Source organism: Gossypium hirsutum, chromosome D02 (genome assembly GCF_007990345.1).
Source record: "Gossypium hirsutum isolate 1008001.06 chromosome D02, Gossypium_hirsutum_v2.1, whole genome shotgun sequence".
Classification (NCBI taxonomy): domain Eukaryota; kingdom Viridiplantae; phylum Streptophyta; class Magnoliopsida; order Malvales; family Malvaceae; genus Gossypium; species Gossypium hirsutum.
The window spans coordinates 56,998,788-57,017,921 of NC_053438.1; the positions used below are offsets into that span (position 1 = coordinate 56,998,788).

The following is a 19,134-nucleotide window of genomic DNA, read 5'->3' on the forward strand; positions in this document are numbered from 1 at the left end:
TTATTAGTTTCATATATTTATACCTTATTTTAAAATTATCCCACGTTGAGATGCATTGATTTAAATTTAAACTATAAATTATCTAATTATTTGTTTTACATTTAATATATGTCTTCTTCTCTATCATTATAACAACATTCATCCTATTTTTTATTCTTATCTCAGACAATATTGGAATCCATTACCACTGCCATTATCAAATCCCTGTTCAACTAACCAGGAAAAATAATTATTAAATAAAATAAGAAAAAGCTAAAAATAAGTTTATTTTCAACCCATTTAATCTGGAAATTATGAATTTAATTATTCTATTTTTTTTTAATTTTGAGATTTTAATCCTAACCTAAATAGTAGCATTTTAAATTGTTTGGTTAAATTCAATTACTAGTATAGTTTATACATTTACTCTATATTCTCATCATTCTAAATTTCTATCCTTCTTAAAATTTAAAATTTTAGTCTTAACGTAAATGATAGTCAGTTAATCTATTAATTGAGTTTTTAATAAGTAATATGTGAAAATAGTAAGCGGACATGATATTGCACAATTGAAAATATGTTTGCCACATCAAAATTTTGAAATTACATAACTAAACAAATTTAACAATTATCATCCGATAAAGATTGAAGTTTTTAAATTTGAAAGATATAAGGAGTAAATACGAACAGATTAAAGTACAAGGACCAAACTCATAACTTTGCAAAAGTATATAAACTAATAGTAAAATTTAACCGTGAGTAAATTTGCAATAAAGTAATAAAATATAAAATCGAGAAGTATCAATTAATAATTTATTAATTAAGAAAAAAGGGCAAAAATGGAAATTGAGGAAATTAATGGGGAAAAAAAAAACAAAGAAGAGTACCTCAACACATGTTGGTCCGGAATGCTGCTGATTCATGCGTTTGACCTTTTTTATTACTCGTCGGCCGATTACTCAGAATTCGCTGAACTGAGGTTACCCCGAGTCTGTTAATCAGATGTAAAACTTCCACACCACAAACAAGGAGCGTGGCCATCACTCCTTAAACAATAGACCAAAACGGTCGGCGTTGTTCACGCGCCGGAATTACGTAAAGCGAAACTGTATTACAGAGCAAAAAAACCGAAGTTCGTTGTTCCACTTGCAACAAATTTAACCCCTTTCAAAACAAATTTACAAAGCATTTTTTACCGAACAAATAACGGATAAATATATAGAGATGAAACGGTAAATCCATTTTACTGTTTTATTTATAAACTTTTCTTTCAACTTCATCTGGAAAAACAAAAGAAAAAAATAAAAAAGGATAAATGAGTGCTCCCTTCCCTCAGACTATTTTATTTATCGTTGTTTAAAACGGAGGGATCTGGGTCAACGGCATTAAGACCGTAAAAGCCATTACTATGTAGGGTTAAACATGTAATTAAGCACACGAAAGTCCGTCCGTCCCCACGAGCTGTTTTACTGTTAATAATAATATTATTTGTTGGGTTCTTGGTTTTTTTGGCTCTCTCTTCCTTTAAAGGCCTTGTTTTGTGCTTTTCCCTTCTCAGTTTGCTTTTTCTATTTCCTCTCCTTTTATCGTATCTCTTGCGCCGCTAAGGCACATAAAAACTGAGAAACAACCAACACATAAGAAAATTTTGAGGTAAAGTAGATATATTTAGGGTAGATTTCTAGGTTATAGGGATAGAGAGAAATGAGAACAAGGAGAGGGCTTTGTTATCCTAGAGCCGATGTTTGTGTTGATAAGATAGTAGTTAAACGGAGGGATTTCGCCGGATATAATATGGCTTGCCGGAAACGCCAAAGATTCTCGCCGGTGATTGCTGGAAACAGTGATTTGTTTGACGCTTTACCCGATGATCTTGTCATTTCCATACTCTCCAAGCTTAGCTCTTCCGCCTCTTGCCCTTCCGATTTCATCAACGTTTTGATTACGTATGCGCATCTTTTCACTGCTCTTTTACGTTTCTTGTTTCAAGACGGGAAAGATGTGATTTTTTTTTTAATGTTCTGAGGAATTTATTGGGTTTTTTTTGTGTGTGTTGTGTGAGAAACAGATGCAAGAGATTAAATAGTTTTGCACTTCAACCTTTGGTATTATCAAAAGCCTCTTCAAAATTGTTCGCCATTAAAGCTGAAAACTGGTCGGAGTCAGCTCACAGATTCTTGAAGTGTTGCGCCGATGCCGGAAATGTTGAAGCTTGTTACACCCTCGGCATGGTTAGTTTTTATTTTTCTTTACTGATTCTTGCAAGTTCCTTTTCAAGAATATAAACATTCTCTAACAAATGAAGTGTTCTATGATTTGCAATAGATTCGGTTCTACTGTTTGCAAAATCGAGGGAGTGGGGCTTCTCTTATGGCTAAGGCGGCGATTAGTTCTCACGCGCCGGCGCTTTACTCCTTAGCTGTAATTCAGTTCAACGGCAGCGGTGGCTCTAAGAACGATAAGGACCTTAGAGCCGGTGTGGCTTTGTGCGCCCGGGCTGCTTTTCTTGGCCACATCGATGCTTTGCGTGAGCTCGGTCACTGCCTGCAGGACGGGTACGGCGTCCGACAAAACATCACCGAGGGTCGTCGGTTTCTCGTCCAAGCCAACGCCCGAGAGCTTGCGGCGGGTTTATCATCAGCATCTGTTTCAAACATCGCTACGTGCTCTTGGCTCACCTGGAGCCCCCACCCGATCCCCCACCCGACCAACCGTCATCCGAACGTGCCGGGATGCCCGTTGCTGAGTGATTTTGGATGCAATGTACCGGCGCCGGAGGCTCACCCGGCGAACAAGTTCTTAACGGATTGGTTCGGCTCTCGGGACGGGATTCCCGGCCCGGGTTTGAGGCTATGCTCGCACGTTGGTTGTGGGAGGCCGGAGACGAGAAGACACGAGTTCCGCCGGTGTTCGGTTTGTGGTGCCGTGAATTACTGTTCACGCGCTTGCCAGGCGCTCGATTGGAAACTACGCCACAAAGCCGAGTGCGCGCCGGTAGAGCGGTGGCTCGACGAAGAAGGTGTCGGTGGCGACGGAATGGATGAAGTCATTGCCGAAAGCTAAAAATGGTTACGGCGATGTTAACGGCCAGGTTAATATATCAGTTTTAAGACGATATAAAAAAAAAGAAAAAAAAAGGGGTTAAAATGTAAAAAGAAAAAGAGGCCAGTTTTTTTCCCTTTATATATATATTTTTTGGATAAATTTGCTTTTATTATCTTAAGCATATAAACAGCTACAAATACAGTCTGATCAAAACCTTGACAGTGTTTTTGATAATTATACAGCAAAGCTCAGTTAAATGCATGATTAAGGCAGTTTAAGATGGCAGTGATTTATTTACCTCGTAGATTATGAAAATTGGAATTAAGCTGTCATTCTTTACTTGTAGGCATAGAACAAAATTAGGTAGGTGGATGGATGGGATGAATAACCAAACTACCATAAAATTCTGGTTTATAAACTGGCTTAACTTTAGGGTAAAGCTAAGAAGAAATACAATCTTCTTTTTTCCATAGGTAAATTCTTGGTGGAATATATGAGTGGGAGAGACATGCGGATGTTGCCTTCATTTTTCTTTTTTAATTATGAGAATGCCTTTTAATTTTATCTTCAACCAAAATTTTTTATTATCAAATTCATACTGCAGGGCATATATATATTATGATTAGAATATAGTGGTAAAGAGGTGGTCCAAGCCCAATCAATGGTATATATAGCAGAAAAAGGATTGAAAGCGTAGTGTACCTACAAAACATTGCATATATTTGACTTCCTTCTTCATCATCTAATCCATTTTCTTAACAACCCCCTTTTCTTTGTCTTAAATAATTAAGATTGTCACATCTGAGCAACCAAAATTTCATAGACTACGCACCCTTTGATGCATTTCTCACACCAATATCCCCCCGCCCCCCCCCCCCATTTTCTGGGCTTAAGCTATCTTTGCCTTGTATTTGTGGATATTCTCATTAACATAAATTTGCGATGACCAAACACGAAAAGATGGCAAACTAATTTACAAATCTTTCTATAATTTCGTGAATTTCAAGTTAAAAGCAGCTTCCATTCATGCGATAATTAATAATAACATCTTGTTTCTGATTCTAATTTCAACTATTCTCTGGTTTATTTTTTTTATACTCATCTTTATATGTTTTATTAAAAGACCCCGGGTATTGTGTTCATTAAATTTTGGGAAATCTTTTGCTTCAGCTGCTGCGCCACGGTTTAAGCATACTCAATACATTTCACATCCACAGATTTTCCTATAAAATTAATTATGCAATTAATTCTTTATGAAATTATCATTTTATCCTCTTATATATAACTATTAAAATGTAACAACAAATTATATGTTTTATGTTTAAATATTTTTTGAAGAATTATGTTTATAAATATTTACTTGACTTTAAAAATTTGAAATTACTAAAGATAAGTAGCAAAAATTAGATTGAAGGTAATGATTAATGCATCCAACATCTATGAATTTCAAGATATGGGTGAATGGTGAAACAGAATATACCAACTATAAAGCGATGATGATCGATTGAACATTGCTTTTGCCATCCCTATCTTCACTTACTCTCAACCTTTTCAGCCCATTAATGCATAAAAAATAATTAAAACAATCTAAATGGCTGTCCATCTAATTCTAGAATATACTTTCTAATCATTTTTATTATACATACCTTATTAAGTTTGTGTTATAACTTAACAAAATATCAATTTAATTGGAAAATATTAGAAATTTCTATTTTTGATACAATCTTTATTTTTACTAATAAACCTTTCTAATCGTTAAATCAAAGAAAAAACGTATTTAAGTGCATTCAAACTCAATCTGTAAAATATAATTTAAACAATAAGAAAACTAATCCACCGCTTTAAGATCAATCACTATCATATAACTTCTCATTAATACCCATTATTATAGGTTCTAATCATATCTGCTTTTTCTAACACAATGTCTAGAACTACCCATAACCCTTCCCTAATCCATAAATAGGAGGATAATGTGCTTCAGCGCACTCAAACTCACATCCTCTTACATTGATAATAATACCTATACCAACCAAACTAAGATTCATAGGCTATTTTTTTTATTTTTTAAAATATAAAAATTTTCACCTAATGTGACAATTTTTAATTAAATTTATACTCTTGAATAATATCTTATCCAAACCCATCCATTCGAGATGTAGTTCAAAATTTCTTTTATAAAATTATTGGGCCTTAGCCTAAGTTAGAGTCTAGAAGATTTAATGCAACCATTATAAGGGCTTTTGATCCCAAAGAACGCCTACCAGAAACTAGGCCGGGCCTACTGACAGCGATGGAGTTGTAGAGCTTTACCCCAAGTTAGGCTCTTCGATTACTCGTAACATTCTGCATCAGAGGTTTTCCCGATCTTTGCTTTCGACAAATTGAAGACCTTGGCTCTGCTAATCGCCACTTGAGATCTTCAAACAGGTTTTTTCTGTCACCTTGTTTTGTGCCTATTCTATTTGATTAGCTATCTAGTAATTCTTTTTTTTATAGTGTTTGTTTGTTGAACTTAGGGTTTCGGTTATTTGTGTTTTCCAGGAAGAAAATGGGGTTCATTATGGAATTTGCAGAGAATCTGGTGTTGAGGTTAATGGAGGACCCAAAAGAGAGGGATAGAAAATTCAGAGAACACGTTTACTCTATGAAGGATCGATGCGCAAAAACCAAGGAGATGTGGAGTTATCCACTGCGGCCTTATGGGTTTTGGACATTTGAGCGCCACAATGCTCAGCTCCGTTGGGATCCTCAGATTAGCCAAGTCCCCGGCCGCAGGGATCCTTATGATGACCTTCTTCAAGACAGTTATGCGTCTTCCTCCAAACGAAACTGAGGTTTCTTTTTTCAACTCATTCTGGGATTTTGTTTATGCTTCTATTAAATTATTCGTGGGCACCGGATTTTGAGAATCGTATATCTACTCTAAGATTTGGGTTTTACTGGTTCGATCAGCACATTGAAGTTTCAGGAATTTAGATTTTAGAGTTTAGACTTTAGTTTGTTGGTATGAAGTTTTCTTGATTTAGCTTAGGTCTGAAGCTCTGATTCATTTGAGGTAAAAGTTTATTCTTATCGAAAATTTTACACTTTTATCATACTTCAAAACTAATTTAGTATTCAGTGGTTCCAAGATAGTAGTAGAGCTTGAGTAATACCAAGTGTTGTTTCTAAATTGAAGGACTTGCGCTGGTGTTTTAATGGTTAAATCACCATCTTAGACTTGCTAATGATTACCATTTGCATCTTATTTAAGTGAAGGTGTAAAAATTTGCATCAGACTTTAACCTGGATTTGTAGGCAAACTGTTTACCCATCGACAATTGACACTGCAGGGATTAGAATATGTTGCTTCCACAAAAGTGTTAGAAGTGATGCAAGCTAATAATTGCCAAATGAAATCCTTTTTTGTGTTTTATTTAGTCACCTCTGCAACAGTGACAATGGTGGAGTTGTGACAAGTCATGAAGCAATGGAGACACTGAATGAAAAGTGAATTTACAATTTCATATTTTCAATCTTGAGAGTAATTTCTAATAAGGTTTCCATTGATGTAGGAATCAGAAGCCATTAGCAGATGGTTTGGAGCTTGATCTACAAATGGGAAGTGGACATTGAAACCCTTTTTACTGTTTGTTTGAATTTATTTTCAATTGTGCTACAAAAAGATTCTGCTTGTTTTGTAGTCTACTTTTGAACATTTGAGTTGGGACACTGGTTTATGAATGAAAATAAATTGTCCATGTAACTCAATGGGTAAGACTTGTAAGGGAAATAAAGACTCTGTGTTGGTGAATATTTGCTTGTTTAGCCATCTTGTTGTTGCCTTGTATTGGGTAAGACTGGTTTTGAACATTTATGTTGCTGTTGTCTCTCCTTTCTTCTTCTAATTAAGCCACCCCTTATTTGGGAGAAGTAGGAGTGTGCAGTTGATTGGTTTGAGTTTTATATCAAAAACCAAATAAACTGACACTCTTTTAAAATGAATCGGCACCACATGACTGGATTGAGCCTTGTCAACGAGAAGCATTGTTGGTTAAGACGAAGTTTTGGGCTTTTGAGTATCTAAATTTGAGTCTTAGCATGTGCAAAATTGTAACATGTGGGTCTCTACTCTCTAGTCCCGAAATGTGCAACTATGTCATAGATGGGTTCTATTCTGTACTTTTTCTGTTGTGCTTGTACTAGTTTGATTCTACCTTTAGCTGCCTAGGTATAAAATTGAGCTTGTATTGTATTTCTAATAGTAGAAACTTAAAAAAAAAAGATTGTTATTATTGTAATTATAAAATTTCATGAATATTTCTTTTTGCTACCGGAACAAGCATTAAGTGGAACATAATCCACAAAAAAGTGAGTAGAAACCAAGACAAATAAGGGAAAATAAAGTGAAATGTAGCAGTAGCAGATGATGTGCCCATATCCTTGGCTTCCATTAGTAACACTTTGTAGCCATTTAGACAAATTAAATTTTGGATTGGTTTGTTATTTGGATTTAAATTTTAGGTTGAGTTGGATTTGATACGGTTTTGATATGAATATGTATTTAATATTTATTAATTAAAAAATTTGAATAATCAAACAACGGAAATGAAAGGATTCTAAATATATCATTTTGATTTAATTGGTTAATCCATATTTTGGTGTTTCTTAGTTAAAAGAACTGGTAAAATCCATGGTGAGAAGGGAATGGCACGAAGACTAGGGAGCAGCACAAAGTGAACTGACTTCCAACAAACCCAAGTTTAGAACTTTATTAGACAGAAAATACTTGAACAATTAAGTTTAATATATACTTATTTCTCAAGCAAAAATCGAACTTGATTGTCATGGTTGAGATTTTTAGTAATAGTTTAAACTTAAAAATTCAATTAACTGGTAAATTATTTAAGTTAATCATTAAATTTAACTTGTATTATACTTAAAAGAACATTAACCCTAAAGTATAAAATAATTATCTTAAATTCACTAACTGAATTGATAGAAAAAATAACTAAAAAACCACATTTTCTATTTTGAAAATAATTTTATTTAACATTTTTAATTTTTTCATCAGAAGTTATCAAATATGACTAACAAAACTTTTAACCCAAAATTTACCCAATGTCAGTGATGATTGAATTGAATTTTTAATTTCTAAAATACAAAAGCTAAAACTCAAATTTTATGTAAATGCAAGGACTAACAACAGATTTTAACCTTTATTTTTTCACCTATAGGTAAACCTTTATTATTTCAAAAAAAAAAAGGCTTAATTTAATTTTAAATTAAAAATAAATATCTTTTTTATCGTATGTACTCATAATCTAATACAAGCTGAAAGATTGAAAGTTGAAAAGGGCATATCATAAAATCAGCCACAAACTCAGAGAGCAACCATATCAGCCATCTAAACGAATCAAGTCATACTAGATTCAACATGTAGCCAATTTACAATGGCAAAGCATCACATTGCCTCTCTGCTAACACACTCAGAAACCAAACACCTAATCTGAATCTGATTCAGATTTATGATCATCCGCATTTGCTTTCTCTTTTCCTTCAGCTTCCTTAACAGCCTTCCCAAAGGCATCAACGGGAATCGATGGTAGATACCCAACCACAGGATAACCTTTTCCACTCTTCTCCTTTAACCAACTGTTGTATTTCTCACACAAATTAGCTGCTTTGGGAACAACCTTTTCTGTCACTGAGTTGAAAGTCGAGTTGCGGTTCAGTTTAACCCACAACTTGGTCGAGCTTACCAGCACCAAGTTCTTGTACTCAGCTGCAGCGTAGTGCAAAGCCCCTCGTGCTCCATTGGTTCGAGCCTCCTCTACTAGTTTCTGAGCCTTTTGGACCAAATCGTGGGCTTGGTTAACCACTTGCTTGGCTGGTGCTGGAGCATGCTCATCAAATTTGTGTGAAACCTCATCTACCTACGGTTATTTTAATCAAATACAATAATAAAGTTCGGAATAAATTGGTTCACACTAAACTGAACTTTCCCCATTTTTAAAATATTAGATTTAATCCTTACTCTTCCGATGCATTTCAAAATACTAAAATTAATTGCTAAACCTAAAGACGAGAAAGAACTCATCAACAGAAACTTCTGATCAAAAGTTGCAAACGGTGATTTTTTCTTAATGGGCGAATACCTTGTTATCAAGGAATCCAAGAAAATGATCAGGAACATCCTTAAATTTCCCGTAGACGGGACCGACGGCGGTGGTAACGGCACGCTCGACGGCGTCGACGGTGGATCTCAACGGCCCCGAGTTCTGTTTAGAGTAATTGTAAAGGTTCGAGATGCAAACCAAGGCGTGGATCGTAGCCACCCTGACGAAGTTTAGGTGCTTCAGGCCTAAATTCTTGTTCTCAAACTCTAACCCCTAAAATTTTAAATCAAATCACAAACAAAAAAGCTCTAAGCTTAACTTTAAAAGTAAGGGAGAAAGGAGAAGAAGAAGAAAGAAGAGATCAAAATACCTTCTCCATGGTTGCCATCTGTTTGATGTAAGGATTCTTTGCTCCACTTTTTAGAGAGAAAATAAACGATCGTAATCTACGGTGTAAAACAAGTGCAATTTTATTTATTTTATAGATGAATTCATATGGGATGTTAGATGAGATCCAACGGTTTATATCGGATCTAAGGGTATCACAATGCCAGAGCGGGCAGTTTTCCTATTTCATCCTTCTTTACTTTTCTGGGAGCAAATAGAGGATTCCAGAAGGACACGTGGAAGGATCTTACTTTTTGGAGATGCAATAATATCTAAGGGAACCATTTTCTTACTCTTGGGCGGTCTGTTGTGAGGTCCACCCATTCCCACACCAATTTTTTTCTATATATAAATTATATTTTAATTATTTAATTTTAAAAATTTTCATTTAAGTTATTAGATTGTGAAAATCTTGCACCAATTGAAATATATTCTTCCTCTTTGCTTTTACAATTCAATTTTTTTTTTCAAAAACTAACTTTTAACATTATGAATCTCAAACTAAAATAAAAAAAGTTTTGTTCTCCGATCTTCAATATTGATTGTCAAATTAACTTGAGTATAACGTATGTTCTTATATTTGTTGACGAGTATTAATTTACCATACTAAATCACTGAAACGTCAAAAAAAAACTTAAGAGTGCAATATTTTCAAATAGTTGAACAAGTATTGGGTCTCATTATAATTGTGATGGGAGGGGAGCAAGTATTGAGTCCTTAAGATTTAATTATTAGATTTTTTTTTACACTATATTTTATATAAAATTGAACCTATTTATTGGTTAGTGTTTGGATTGGGATGTGAACTAAAGATTTAATATCAATATAGTCTTTTATTATTATATTAGTGGTTAATCCACGATATATTAATAATCAGGGAAAAGTTACTTAAAAATATAATTTCTGAAAAATGAACTTATAATTTCTTTTTAAAATTTTTACAAATCTAAGCTTTGAACATCAAAGAATACTCGTTCAACAAAATTCCTTCTAACATAATTTTATTTATATTTGAATTAAATAATAATTATTTATGGTTAAATACAAATTAATTTACATAAACTATCATACGTGTATATTTTAGTTAATTATTGAGCAATTACCAAACACAAACATAAATTTCTTTTTCCAAACAATCATAAAATTATTAATAAGTAGAAGGTAAAACATTGCCAAAATGTGAGGCATTTTATTACATGCAGAAGTAAAAAATTGAGATCCACTCTGCTATGTCATCTGAGTAGCTCATGTTGAGTTACAAAATAAAATAAAACAAAACTGAAAAATTGCGAACTTTGTACTAAACACTACAACCACTTCCACAACACACATAACTCATGGAAACGTAACTAACAGTGGGATTAGTACAAAGAGACAGGCAAAAACTGGCATTCTAAGTGCATTTTTAACAGCTTTAATGGCATTCCAATCAGCTTGTAACTTCTTCCCATCCTCTGTTCGACCATGGATAGCTAAAAGAGAGCAACCAACAATACATCCACTACCATATTTGATTGTATCATGTAAATATGGGAACACTCTGATTTTGCAAGAAACCGACACGTTGAGATTCAAAGCCAGCTGTTCCACTGAAAGATTTCACAAGAGGAAGGTTGTCCATCAAGAAAGCTCCATAATTTCTTTGTCTACCAATCGGCTAAGGACACCTACATGTAAACCAGACAACCATTTATGGTAGAAGCTAACAATTTTTAACCAGGATCCTATTTCATAACCACTCTTGTAATTTGCTCTTCACTTCCTCAAATGGCTAAAGTTAATATCGTATAAATTTCAGCATCAATACCTACCAAGGGTACTATCATGTACTTGTTTTCCATGAAAGTAAAGTTTATAATTATACCCCAAATTAATATTAATATAATCGCAATAAGATTCAACTCTTCCTGCAGCATCAAGAAAAACATCAAAGTCATTAGCACAAAATTGAACAAATAATGTGTGGTCTCAATGTCTGCATATTCAAACAAAGCAATGACCGAACACCAATTGAAATTGTTGGAGCAAGTAGACATGAATAACAAAACACTGAAATAGACTAATGAACAAAGAAACACGTTGACGCAACCGAGAGGATTAATGAAGACATGCACTCCACTATGGCTTCGCTCGAAAAGGTAGTTTTGGATTCGCAAGCCACGTGTGCTGCCCTCATTATTGAATTATCTAATTCACAGTTTTCTGAGGAGAATCTTACAACCCTCATAGAACTGAGACAAAAACTAGCATACTAGAGTTGTAGGTGCAAAACACAATAAAGAACAAAAAAATCAACGTCTTTAACACTAATCACTATGAAAACTGAAGATGCAATTTGTAGAGGGTTGTTTTGATGGAGAAAGGAAGAATTGTAAATAAGTGAACGGGATGTATAAAGAAAAAATAGAGAGAAAAATTAGAGTAGATCCGGTAATATTAAGCACAGTTTAAGATAAAAAAAGGAAAATGTGACTGACAAGTTGAGAGAATTTTAGAAAAAATTTTGAGAATCATAATTCTAAAAGGCCAAAAGTCCTTTTACTAATTGTGAATCCTATCTATAGATTTTAGAAAATGTGAATTACAAATTTAGGTAATTAATATGAGTAATGTAATTAATTTTCAGTTACAATGACATTAATGATTAAGAGAGTATGGTGAAAGGTTTTGTTGGCAATGGTGATGATGAATATAAAAGGGCAAAACACTCAGTGTTACAGAAAAAAGGTTAAGGGGAAAACCTTTTAATTACCTCTATATTTGATCTACCAAGCCAAGCTCTCCGGAACATCCTAAGAGTAAAGACAACCCAACAACTTTGTCGTATTCTAGGGTTACTTCCACTCCTTCTACTTTGGTGAAACGGTACTATGTGAAACATATTTCGTAGAATATCTCTTGAAACATAAACAATGGTTGTTTTTGAATGGGAGTTGTTCTTGAATAATAGTTATTTTGACTTGTTCTAAACGTTAGCTATTCTCAATGTAGAGGTTGATCCGAATAAGAGTTGCTATGTGATAATACTTTTCTTGGTAAAGCTTGTTCTAAATAATGACTTTTTTTGGAAAAATATAATTGCTCTAAATACAAGTTGTTCCAAACCATGATTGTTCTAAACATATCTATTCCTAAAATGTCATTATTCTAAACAAGAGTTGTTTCGAACTTTAGCTGTTCTCCATAGGAATTGTTCTCAAATAACTACACTAGGTGACCATTGTTTTAATTGAAACCTTGTTCTGAACATAGTTATTCTAGAACAACAGTTGTTCTAAACAACAACTATTCTAAACAATATTTGTTGCTTCAAAAGAGATATTAAATAAAATGACAATGCTAGTTGTTCCACACTTGGTGGTACAATTTTTTAAAATATAACATTATTTATTTTAAGGGAAAGGTAAAAATACTAGTAGCCAAAATAAATATTGCAAACAAATATTAGAGTCTCAAGTTGGCCTACAAATTTATCTTGGAAAATCCAAAACCTTGTAAGTTCGCTTCCTTTTTAAAATCCAATTCAAAATTTGAAATTCTTAACTCTAATAATTTCTAGGGTTTTACTTCTCTCTCGATTAAGTTAACCAAGAGTGAACAACAATAATTTAGCAAGAGCAAGCTAAGGTACGAGACGCAAAAAGAGAGATTGGGGAAAAACTTATTAAAGGTTTTTTACTTGAATAATATAAAAAAAAATACAAAAATAGGATAATAGGAATAATATTTACGGGAATAAGTAAAATAAACAGTAGAATATCGGTGCTGCCTAACCAATTGGCGACACTTTATTTTAAAAAAATTATATTTTTCGGGTATAGCCTGATCAATCGGTGACACCCGTGTTTATTACTAGAAAATACTGGTTTTTTTTAAACAGCATACCAAAAAAGAAAAAAATTAACTTTCTATTGGTGCCGTGTGTCAGGCGAAACCTAAAAAGTTTTAAATTTTTAAATTTTTTAACCTGAAAAGAAAAAAAATTGGTGTTTTAATTTTTGGGTATTAAAATACGAACTCCTGATTGACGGATACATTCACGTCAGTCGTCAGGCTAGTAAAAGGGGGTTGGTTTTGGTCCCCAACCCCCACACAGAAAAACAAAAACGTTGGAGGTCTCACCCCCAGCACAACCAAGGTATGTTTCCTTCCTTCCCTTCCTTTGTTTTTTGTTTTTTAATTAATATTGTTAATAGTAGTTTAATATTGTTAAAAGTATGTTATATTTTTTATTAAGAAGTTAGTATTTAATTTATTATCCTCGAAAATTAAATAAAAAAATGGTTAATTTTTTTAGTATAATTAGTTATATTAGTAGGCTTTTGTACTAATTAATTTGTATATTTAATTTTTTTTTATATTACAAACATTTAGAATTATAAAAGGAGATTGGTTTGGTACAATCCCACACATAAAATTTAAGTTGAAGGTCCCCTCACCCCAACACCTTCATTCCCTTTGTTTTGTTTTATTTATTTAATATTGTTAATAGTAGTTAATATTGTTAAAGTATGTTATATTTTTTTATTAAGAAGTTACTATTTAATTTATTATCCCCGAAAATTAAATAAAAATTATGGTTAATTAATTTTTTAGTATAATTAGTTATATTAGTAGGTTTCTGTACTAATTAATTTGTATACTTAATTTTTTTTATATTACAAACATTTAGAATTGTGTTAAAAATTTAAAATTTTTTTAGACATGTAGCTATATTATATTACACATTTTTATTGGTTGATATTATTTTTTTAAGGTAAATTTAGATAAAATTAATAGTTTTAAGTATTAGTGCAAAGCATTATTTTTATATTGTTATTTGTTAAGTCGAATAAGAAAATTTTCCATAGTTTTTGTAGATATCGATATGAGTTCTTTAATTACTGTAGAAGATCACATAGTTAGGATGACCCATTCACTGGTAAGAGAATGTTCTAATGTTGTATGTATTTTTTAGCATAATTGCACGTGATTTTTTTTTAATTTCACATTCTTAACCAATTTTGTTATATGATTAAGGTCCATACTGCATGTTGAGGCCGTGTGGCCATGGTCCGAGCTACCGGTCGGACACACAAATTATGCCTTATTTAAATGCCGTGGGATTTGGATTAGCGGCATTAATCTGTGTCTTTGAGTTGAGGGGCGACTTAATATCGGTATTAGTTGAGCGGTGGCACCCAGAGACACACACCTTTCATTTACCGTGTGGGGAATGCACCATCACATTGAAGGATGTTGCAATGCAATTAGGACTCCCCGTGGATGGTAATGCGGTAACTGGTACAAGCGACATAGCAGATCCTGCGGCTTCTTGCTATCACTTGCTTGGACGCTCTCCTAGTGATAGTACCTCAAAATATACGAGTTTAAAATATTCGTGGCTGAAGGCAAATTTTGAAACATTACCGGATTATGCGACCAATATAGAGAAGATACAGGCTGCTTAGGCCTATATACTACAACTTATAGGGGTACTTATGTTAGATTCCAATAATAATAGAGTCCACTTGATGTACCTGCCCTTACTTAGTTCATTGTAAGGTGTTCATCATACAGTTGGGGTTCGACAGTACTAGCTATGCTATATCGTGAGCTTTGTCGGGCGACAAAGCACAAAACTGTTGATATAGGTGGCTGCCTAATTTGTTACAATCTTAGGCTCTATACATGATGCCGTTTCTGGCATTAGTAGGTCATTAAGTACATGTGTTCCCACTTGTGAATAGGTAAAAAAAAATAAAATTGGGTTAAGATTTTTTTCATGAAATTTTTTTCTAACGAGTTTGGTTTATATTTTTAGATGGTATAGTTGTCCGAACATCGGGAAGTCGAAAATACTCATTATATACTGACAGATGATCGAGGGGTATGCTGGGGATGAGGTAATTTATTTTCAAAAAAAATTAAATTATATTAATGTCATGTAATTAGTTTAATTATTAAATTACGCTGTAATTAGTATTCTAATCATGTGTTTATTTGTGTAGTTCATGTGAATGCCGTATATCACGTCGGACGTTACTTTTGCCATTCCTCATTTAGCTAGAGCAGACGAAATGGTGTGGTGTGTCAATGCACCAATTATAAATTTTCAAAAGGTGGAGTGGTATGCCGAGGATCGAGTGCTTTGTCAATTCGGGTGTAGTCAACATATTCTGGATGTTCCTATACAATTGGAAATAGATTTCTATGGAATTGACAAGAAGGGGAAACATGTAAAGAATTAGGCCTTTGAGCATCAACCATATATTGTGTTGTGGAATGTTCGGTTAGAGAGAAGACCTAATTTAGTTTCATGTTATCTTGATTTCACTCATTCGAAGGGCTACTAGAAGTGTTGCCCTACTTATACAGTGGTTGATTGATGTTAGTCCCACCACATATGGAACGATGAGGTCCTCTACAACCCCGTCCTTGTCAGCAATCTCCTCCACCACCCGAGCCCAAGCCCCAACTCGATCCGACACCTTCGCTATCCTACACACACTCGACCGATAATTCCCATTACTTGGAGATGAGGTATTGGCCTCAGTTCGAGCGGACACCTTCATTATCATACACACATTCAAGCGGCAGTTCCTATCACCTGGTACTGATTTGAGCATCTAACGTTGAGATCGATGTCAAAATCGTGCACAAACGACCTAGGAACCTCTGTACGCGGGTCTTCAACTCCATATTGTTGACTTAACTATGTTACATTTTCAACGAGCTCCGTATTTTCTAACTTAGCAAATAACTGAATCAGTTTAGTGTTTAACCTCTTTGGCGGGTAATACAATGCGACCATTGTCTCAACGTTGTCATCGTCCAGAAGTTCCATATCAGTAAATTTGATAAGATTTGACGAAACTGGAAATTTGTAGAATAGTTTCGTCATCCTCCTTCTATAACACCAGAAAATTTTTTCACTGACCTTCTTTTTCATATCACCGACAGACACATTCCTATTGAATCTCATCCCGATTTTTTGACGAGTATCAAAAATAAAACCAACTGTTGTTTCTAAAATAACACTATTAAAATGAATTGCTGCAAAAAATTGATTTTCCATTTTTTTTGAAACTGCAAAAATAGAACAAAAAAACTTGATGAATTAACAAAAATAAAAAGTAAATCATATCAAACAAAATAAATTTTCATATAAAAAAAATTAAAACGGTAATCATTTTTTGAAGAAACTTAACTGATGAGGGAGAAGAGGAGCTTCAAATTTTTTTTCTTTGAAACAACAATGGATGGAACCCCCAACCCCCTTTTATAATAAAAAAAAATTAATATTTTAAATTTGTTAAGCTGAAATGGAAAAAAAATTGGCGGCGGCACAGTCTAACGGTTGACACGGATGTACTCGTCAGTCACGAGAACACTAGTTTTTTGTTTTCTTTTTTAGCTTAAAAAATAAAAATTTAAGACTCTTTGGGTGCTACCTAATACATTGACGACTCCAAAAAATTTTTTTTTCTTTTTTCGTATACAGCTTAAAAAACTTACATTTTTTGGTATTAAATATGGGTGCCGCCGATTGATTAGGTTACACCTGAAAAAAAATAATTTTTTAAAAAAAATAAAGTGGTGCCGTTGATTGATTAGGCGACACCGATATTCTACTGTTTATTTTTTTCGTATTTATTCTTGTTATCCTATTTTCGTATTTAGTTGATTTGTGAAGAAAACAAACTTGATTTGTGAAGTCATCCAAGAGGGGAGAGGTATCGATGAAAGGCGCAGGTGACGGCATTTTGAGAAGAGCTTGTGACGGGTTAAAGCTTTGGGCAAAGTCTGTAAAATGTTCTACGGCAAATTCAATTTACCTATAACCGGGGAAGGATTTTGCATTCATCAACTTTCTTTTACACAAATAAACATAGGAAAATATTTTATTACTAATAAGATCTACAAGTTTGACGGTATGTATTAATTAAATTAAATTAAATTATTTTTTTAAAAAAATTCACAAATTTAACATTTCATTAATAATAGTGTAGAGGGAGAAATTTTGGACCAATCAAATTTCATCATCTGTCATTATTGTTTATCTCTAATTAAATTAAATTAAATTAATAAAGAGACAAATTAATGAATTAAATCATTTTAAAACTCTTTTTATAAAGAAAGCATATTCTTTTTAGCGATTATTGTATCTCTAATTAATTAAATTGATAAGAGATAAATAATAAATAAAAAAATTTAATTATTTTACAAGAATTCTCTTTTATTCAAGTGGCTGACACTATAAAAGGGGTTACCTTCAAGCCATTAAAAACACATTTACAAGTAGATCAAGTCATGGGTCAGGCTACCCGCCTAGGCCGAAAGGTCCGCTTGAAATTTGGGAGGGTTTGAACAAAAATATTAAGCTCATAAAATGGGTTTGGGAAAAAATTAGGTCAATTTAAAATATGGGACAGACTCAGGCTTGAATATTTATGGCTCAAGCTCAGCCGGACTCGACTCATTTTTAAGTTTATAATACTTTATATTATGTTATTTTTATATATTATGTAATTTATAACACATTAAAAAAATAAAACCTATACTAAATATATAATACTACTCTAATATAAACATTAAAATAATGGTAAGATGACTATATAAAAAATTTCAATAAATAGAAAAAATATTATTAAATATTAAATTAAAATAATATAAATATTTTTTTAAAATATTTAAAAAATAATATGGACGGGCCTAAAATTGGCTTGGGTTAGTCTTTTGCAAATATAAGTGGGCTTGAACGAAATTTTAAACCCATATTTCGAGTCGTGCCAGGCTTGGGCAAGCATAAAGCATGCTAATATTATGCTTAGGCCCAACCCGACCCATGAACACCTCTATTCACAAGTACAAGAGTCCAAAAATTCTCAATAGAAACTTTGAAGAAATTGAATAACTTAAAGAAATTCTAATGAACATCATATTAGTTTTACAGAGAAGTCATCTTCTGATCTAATTCAAATGCGTAAAGGAGGTCAAAAGCCATTTCTGAAGGAAGTCGCCTTTCGATCCAATTCAATCGACAAAAAAGTAAGCTAAACTCATTTTTTTTTAAGATCAAGCTTAGAAGGCCCTTAAAGCAGAATCTTTCATTCAAGACCAAGTCAAGATGACCCTTGGATCCAAACTCTCTCCAAACACATTTTAAAGATCAAGTCTCAACGACCCTTAAAGCGACCATAATAATATGCTTACGGAATTAAAACATAATAATATATATGTTTAATTATAAAATCATGATAATTAATATTAGATTGAATTTAAATAAAAATATTTTGAAATTATTTTTAAAATATAAATATTATAATAATAGATTATGTAAAATTCTATTTTTATATATAGTTTCTAACTTGATTTTAATTATTAATTAGTGAATGTAGATTGCTAATTAAATTTAAATATTGTGATCGCTAAATCATTTATTGTAACATTATTTATATTTTTAAAATACTATTTCAATTTTAATAGTGTATTTAATTTCAAAAAGTAGTTATAAACTTAAAAAAAATACTTTTTTTCTTAAATAATTTTAAGATTTACAGTGACTTATTATGTAAAATTGCAAGTTGAATAATTGAATATAAGCAAATTGGAAGGACTTATTATAAAAATATTACTTGAAAAA

General features: G+C 32.7%; 3 protein-coding genes across 4 annotated transcripts; 2 read left to right on the forward strand and 1 right to left on the reverse strand.

The window, feature by feature from the left end:
- Positions 1–717: 717 nt before the first annotated feature.
- Positions 718–3,285, forward strand: LOC107909844 (F-box protein At1g67340). Its single transcript, XM_016837526.2, has 3 exons — positions 718–1,925; positions 2,048–2,210; positions 2,305–3,285. The coding sequence occupies exons 1-3, from the start codon at positions 1,684–1,686 to the stop codon at positions 3,040–3,042; spliced, it is 1,143 nt and encodes a 380-aa protein (XP_016693015.2). The 5' UTR covers positions 718–1,683; the 3' UTR covers positions 3,043–3,285.
- Positions 3,286–5,238: 1,953 nt separating this feature from the next.
- On the forward strand, positions 5,239–6,817 carry LOC107909843 (uncharacterized). 2 transcript variants are annotated; one of them, XM_016837524.2, is made up of 3 exons: positions 5,239–5,451; positions 5,566–5,858; positions 6,579–6,817. In XM_016837524.2, exon 2 carries the CDS (start codon positions 5,573–5,575, stop codon positions 5,855–5,857), a length of 285 nt encoding a protein of 94 aa, XP_016693013.1. In that variant the 5' UTR covers positions 5,239–5,451; positions 5,566–5,572; the 3' UTR covers position 5,858; positions 6,579–6,817. The 2 variants fall into 2 exon arrangements, with proteins under 2 accessions (XP_016693013.1, XP_016693014.1); XM_016837525.2 differs by having other exon boundaries at positions 6,586–6,817.
- Positions 6,818–8,345: 1,528 nt separating this feature from the next.
- LOC107909842 (REF/SRPP-like protein At1g67360) lies at positions 8,346–9,831 on the reverse strand. Its single transcript, XM_016837523.2, has 3 exons — positions 9,493–9,831; positions 9,162–9,395; positions 8,346–8,939 (listed from the first exon to the last, which is right to left on the reverse strand). Exons 1-3 carry the CDS (start codon positions 9,508–9,510, stop codon positions 8,508–8,510), a joined length of 684 nt encoding a protein of 227 aa, XP_016693012.1. The 5' UTR covers positions 9,511–9,831; the 3' UTR covers positions 8,346–8,507.
- Positions 9,832–19,134: the final 9,303 nt, after the last annotated feature.

Excerpts from the sequence above, each read along its gene's own strand:
- LOC107909844 (XM_016837526.2), top strand. The coding sequence starts at position 1,684 with ATGAGAACAAGGAGAGGGCTTTGTTATCCTAGAGCCGATGTTTGTGTT. Across the intron at positions 1,926-2,047 it reads TTCATCAACGTTTTGATTAC|ATGCAAGAGATTAAATAGTT; the intron begins GTATGCGCATCT and ends TGTGAGAAACAG. Across the intron at positions 2,211-2,304 it reads CTTGTTACACCCTCGGCATG|ATTCGGTTCTACTGTTTGCA; the intron begins GTTAGTTTTTAT and ends GATTTGCAATAG.
- LOC107909843 (XM_016837524.2), top strand. The coding sequence starts at position 5,573 with ATGGGGTTCATTATGGAATTTGCAGAGAATCTGGTGTTGAGGTTAATG.
- LOC107909842 (XM_016837523.2), bottom strand. Across the intron at positions 8,940-9,161 it reads TTGGATTCCTTGATAACAAG|GTAGATGAGGTTTCACACAA; the intron begins GTATTCGCCCAT and ends AAATAACCGTAG.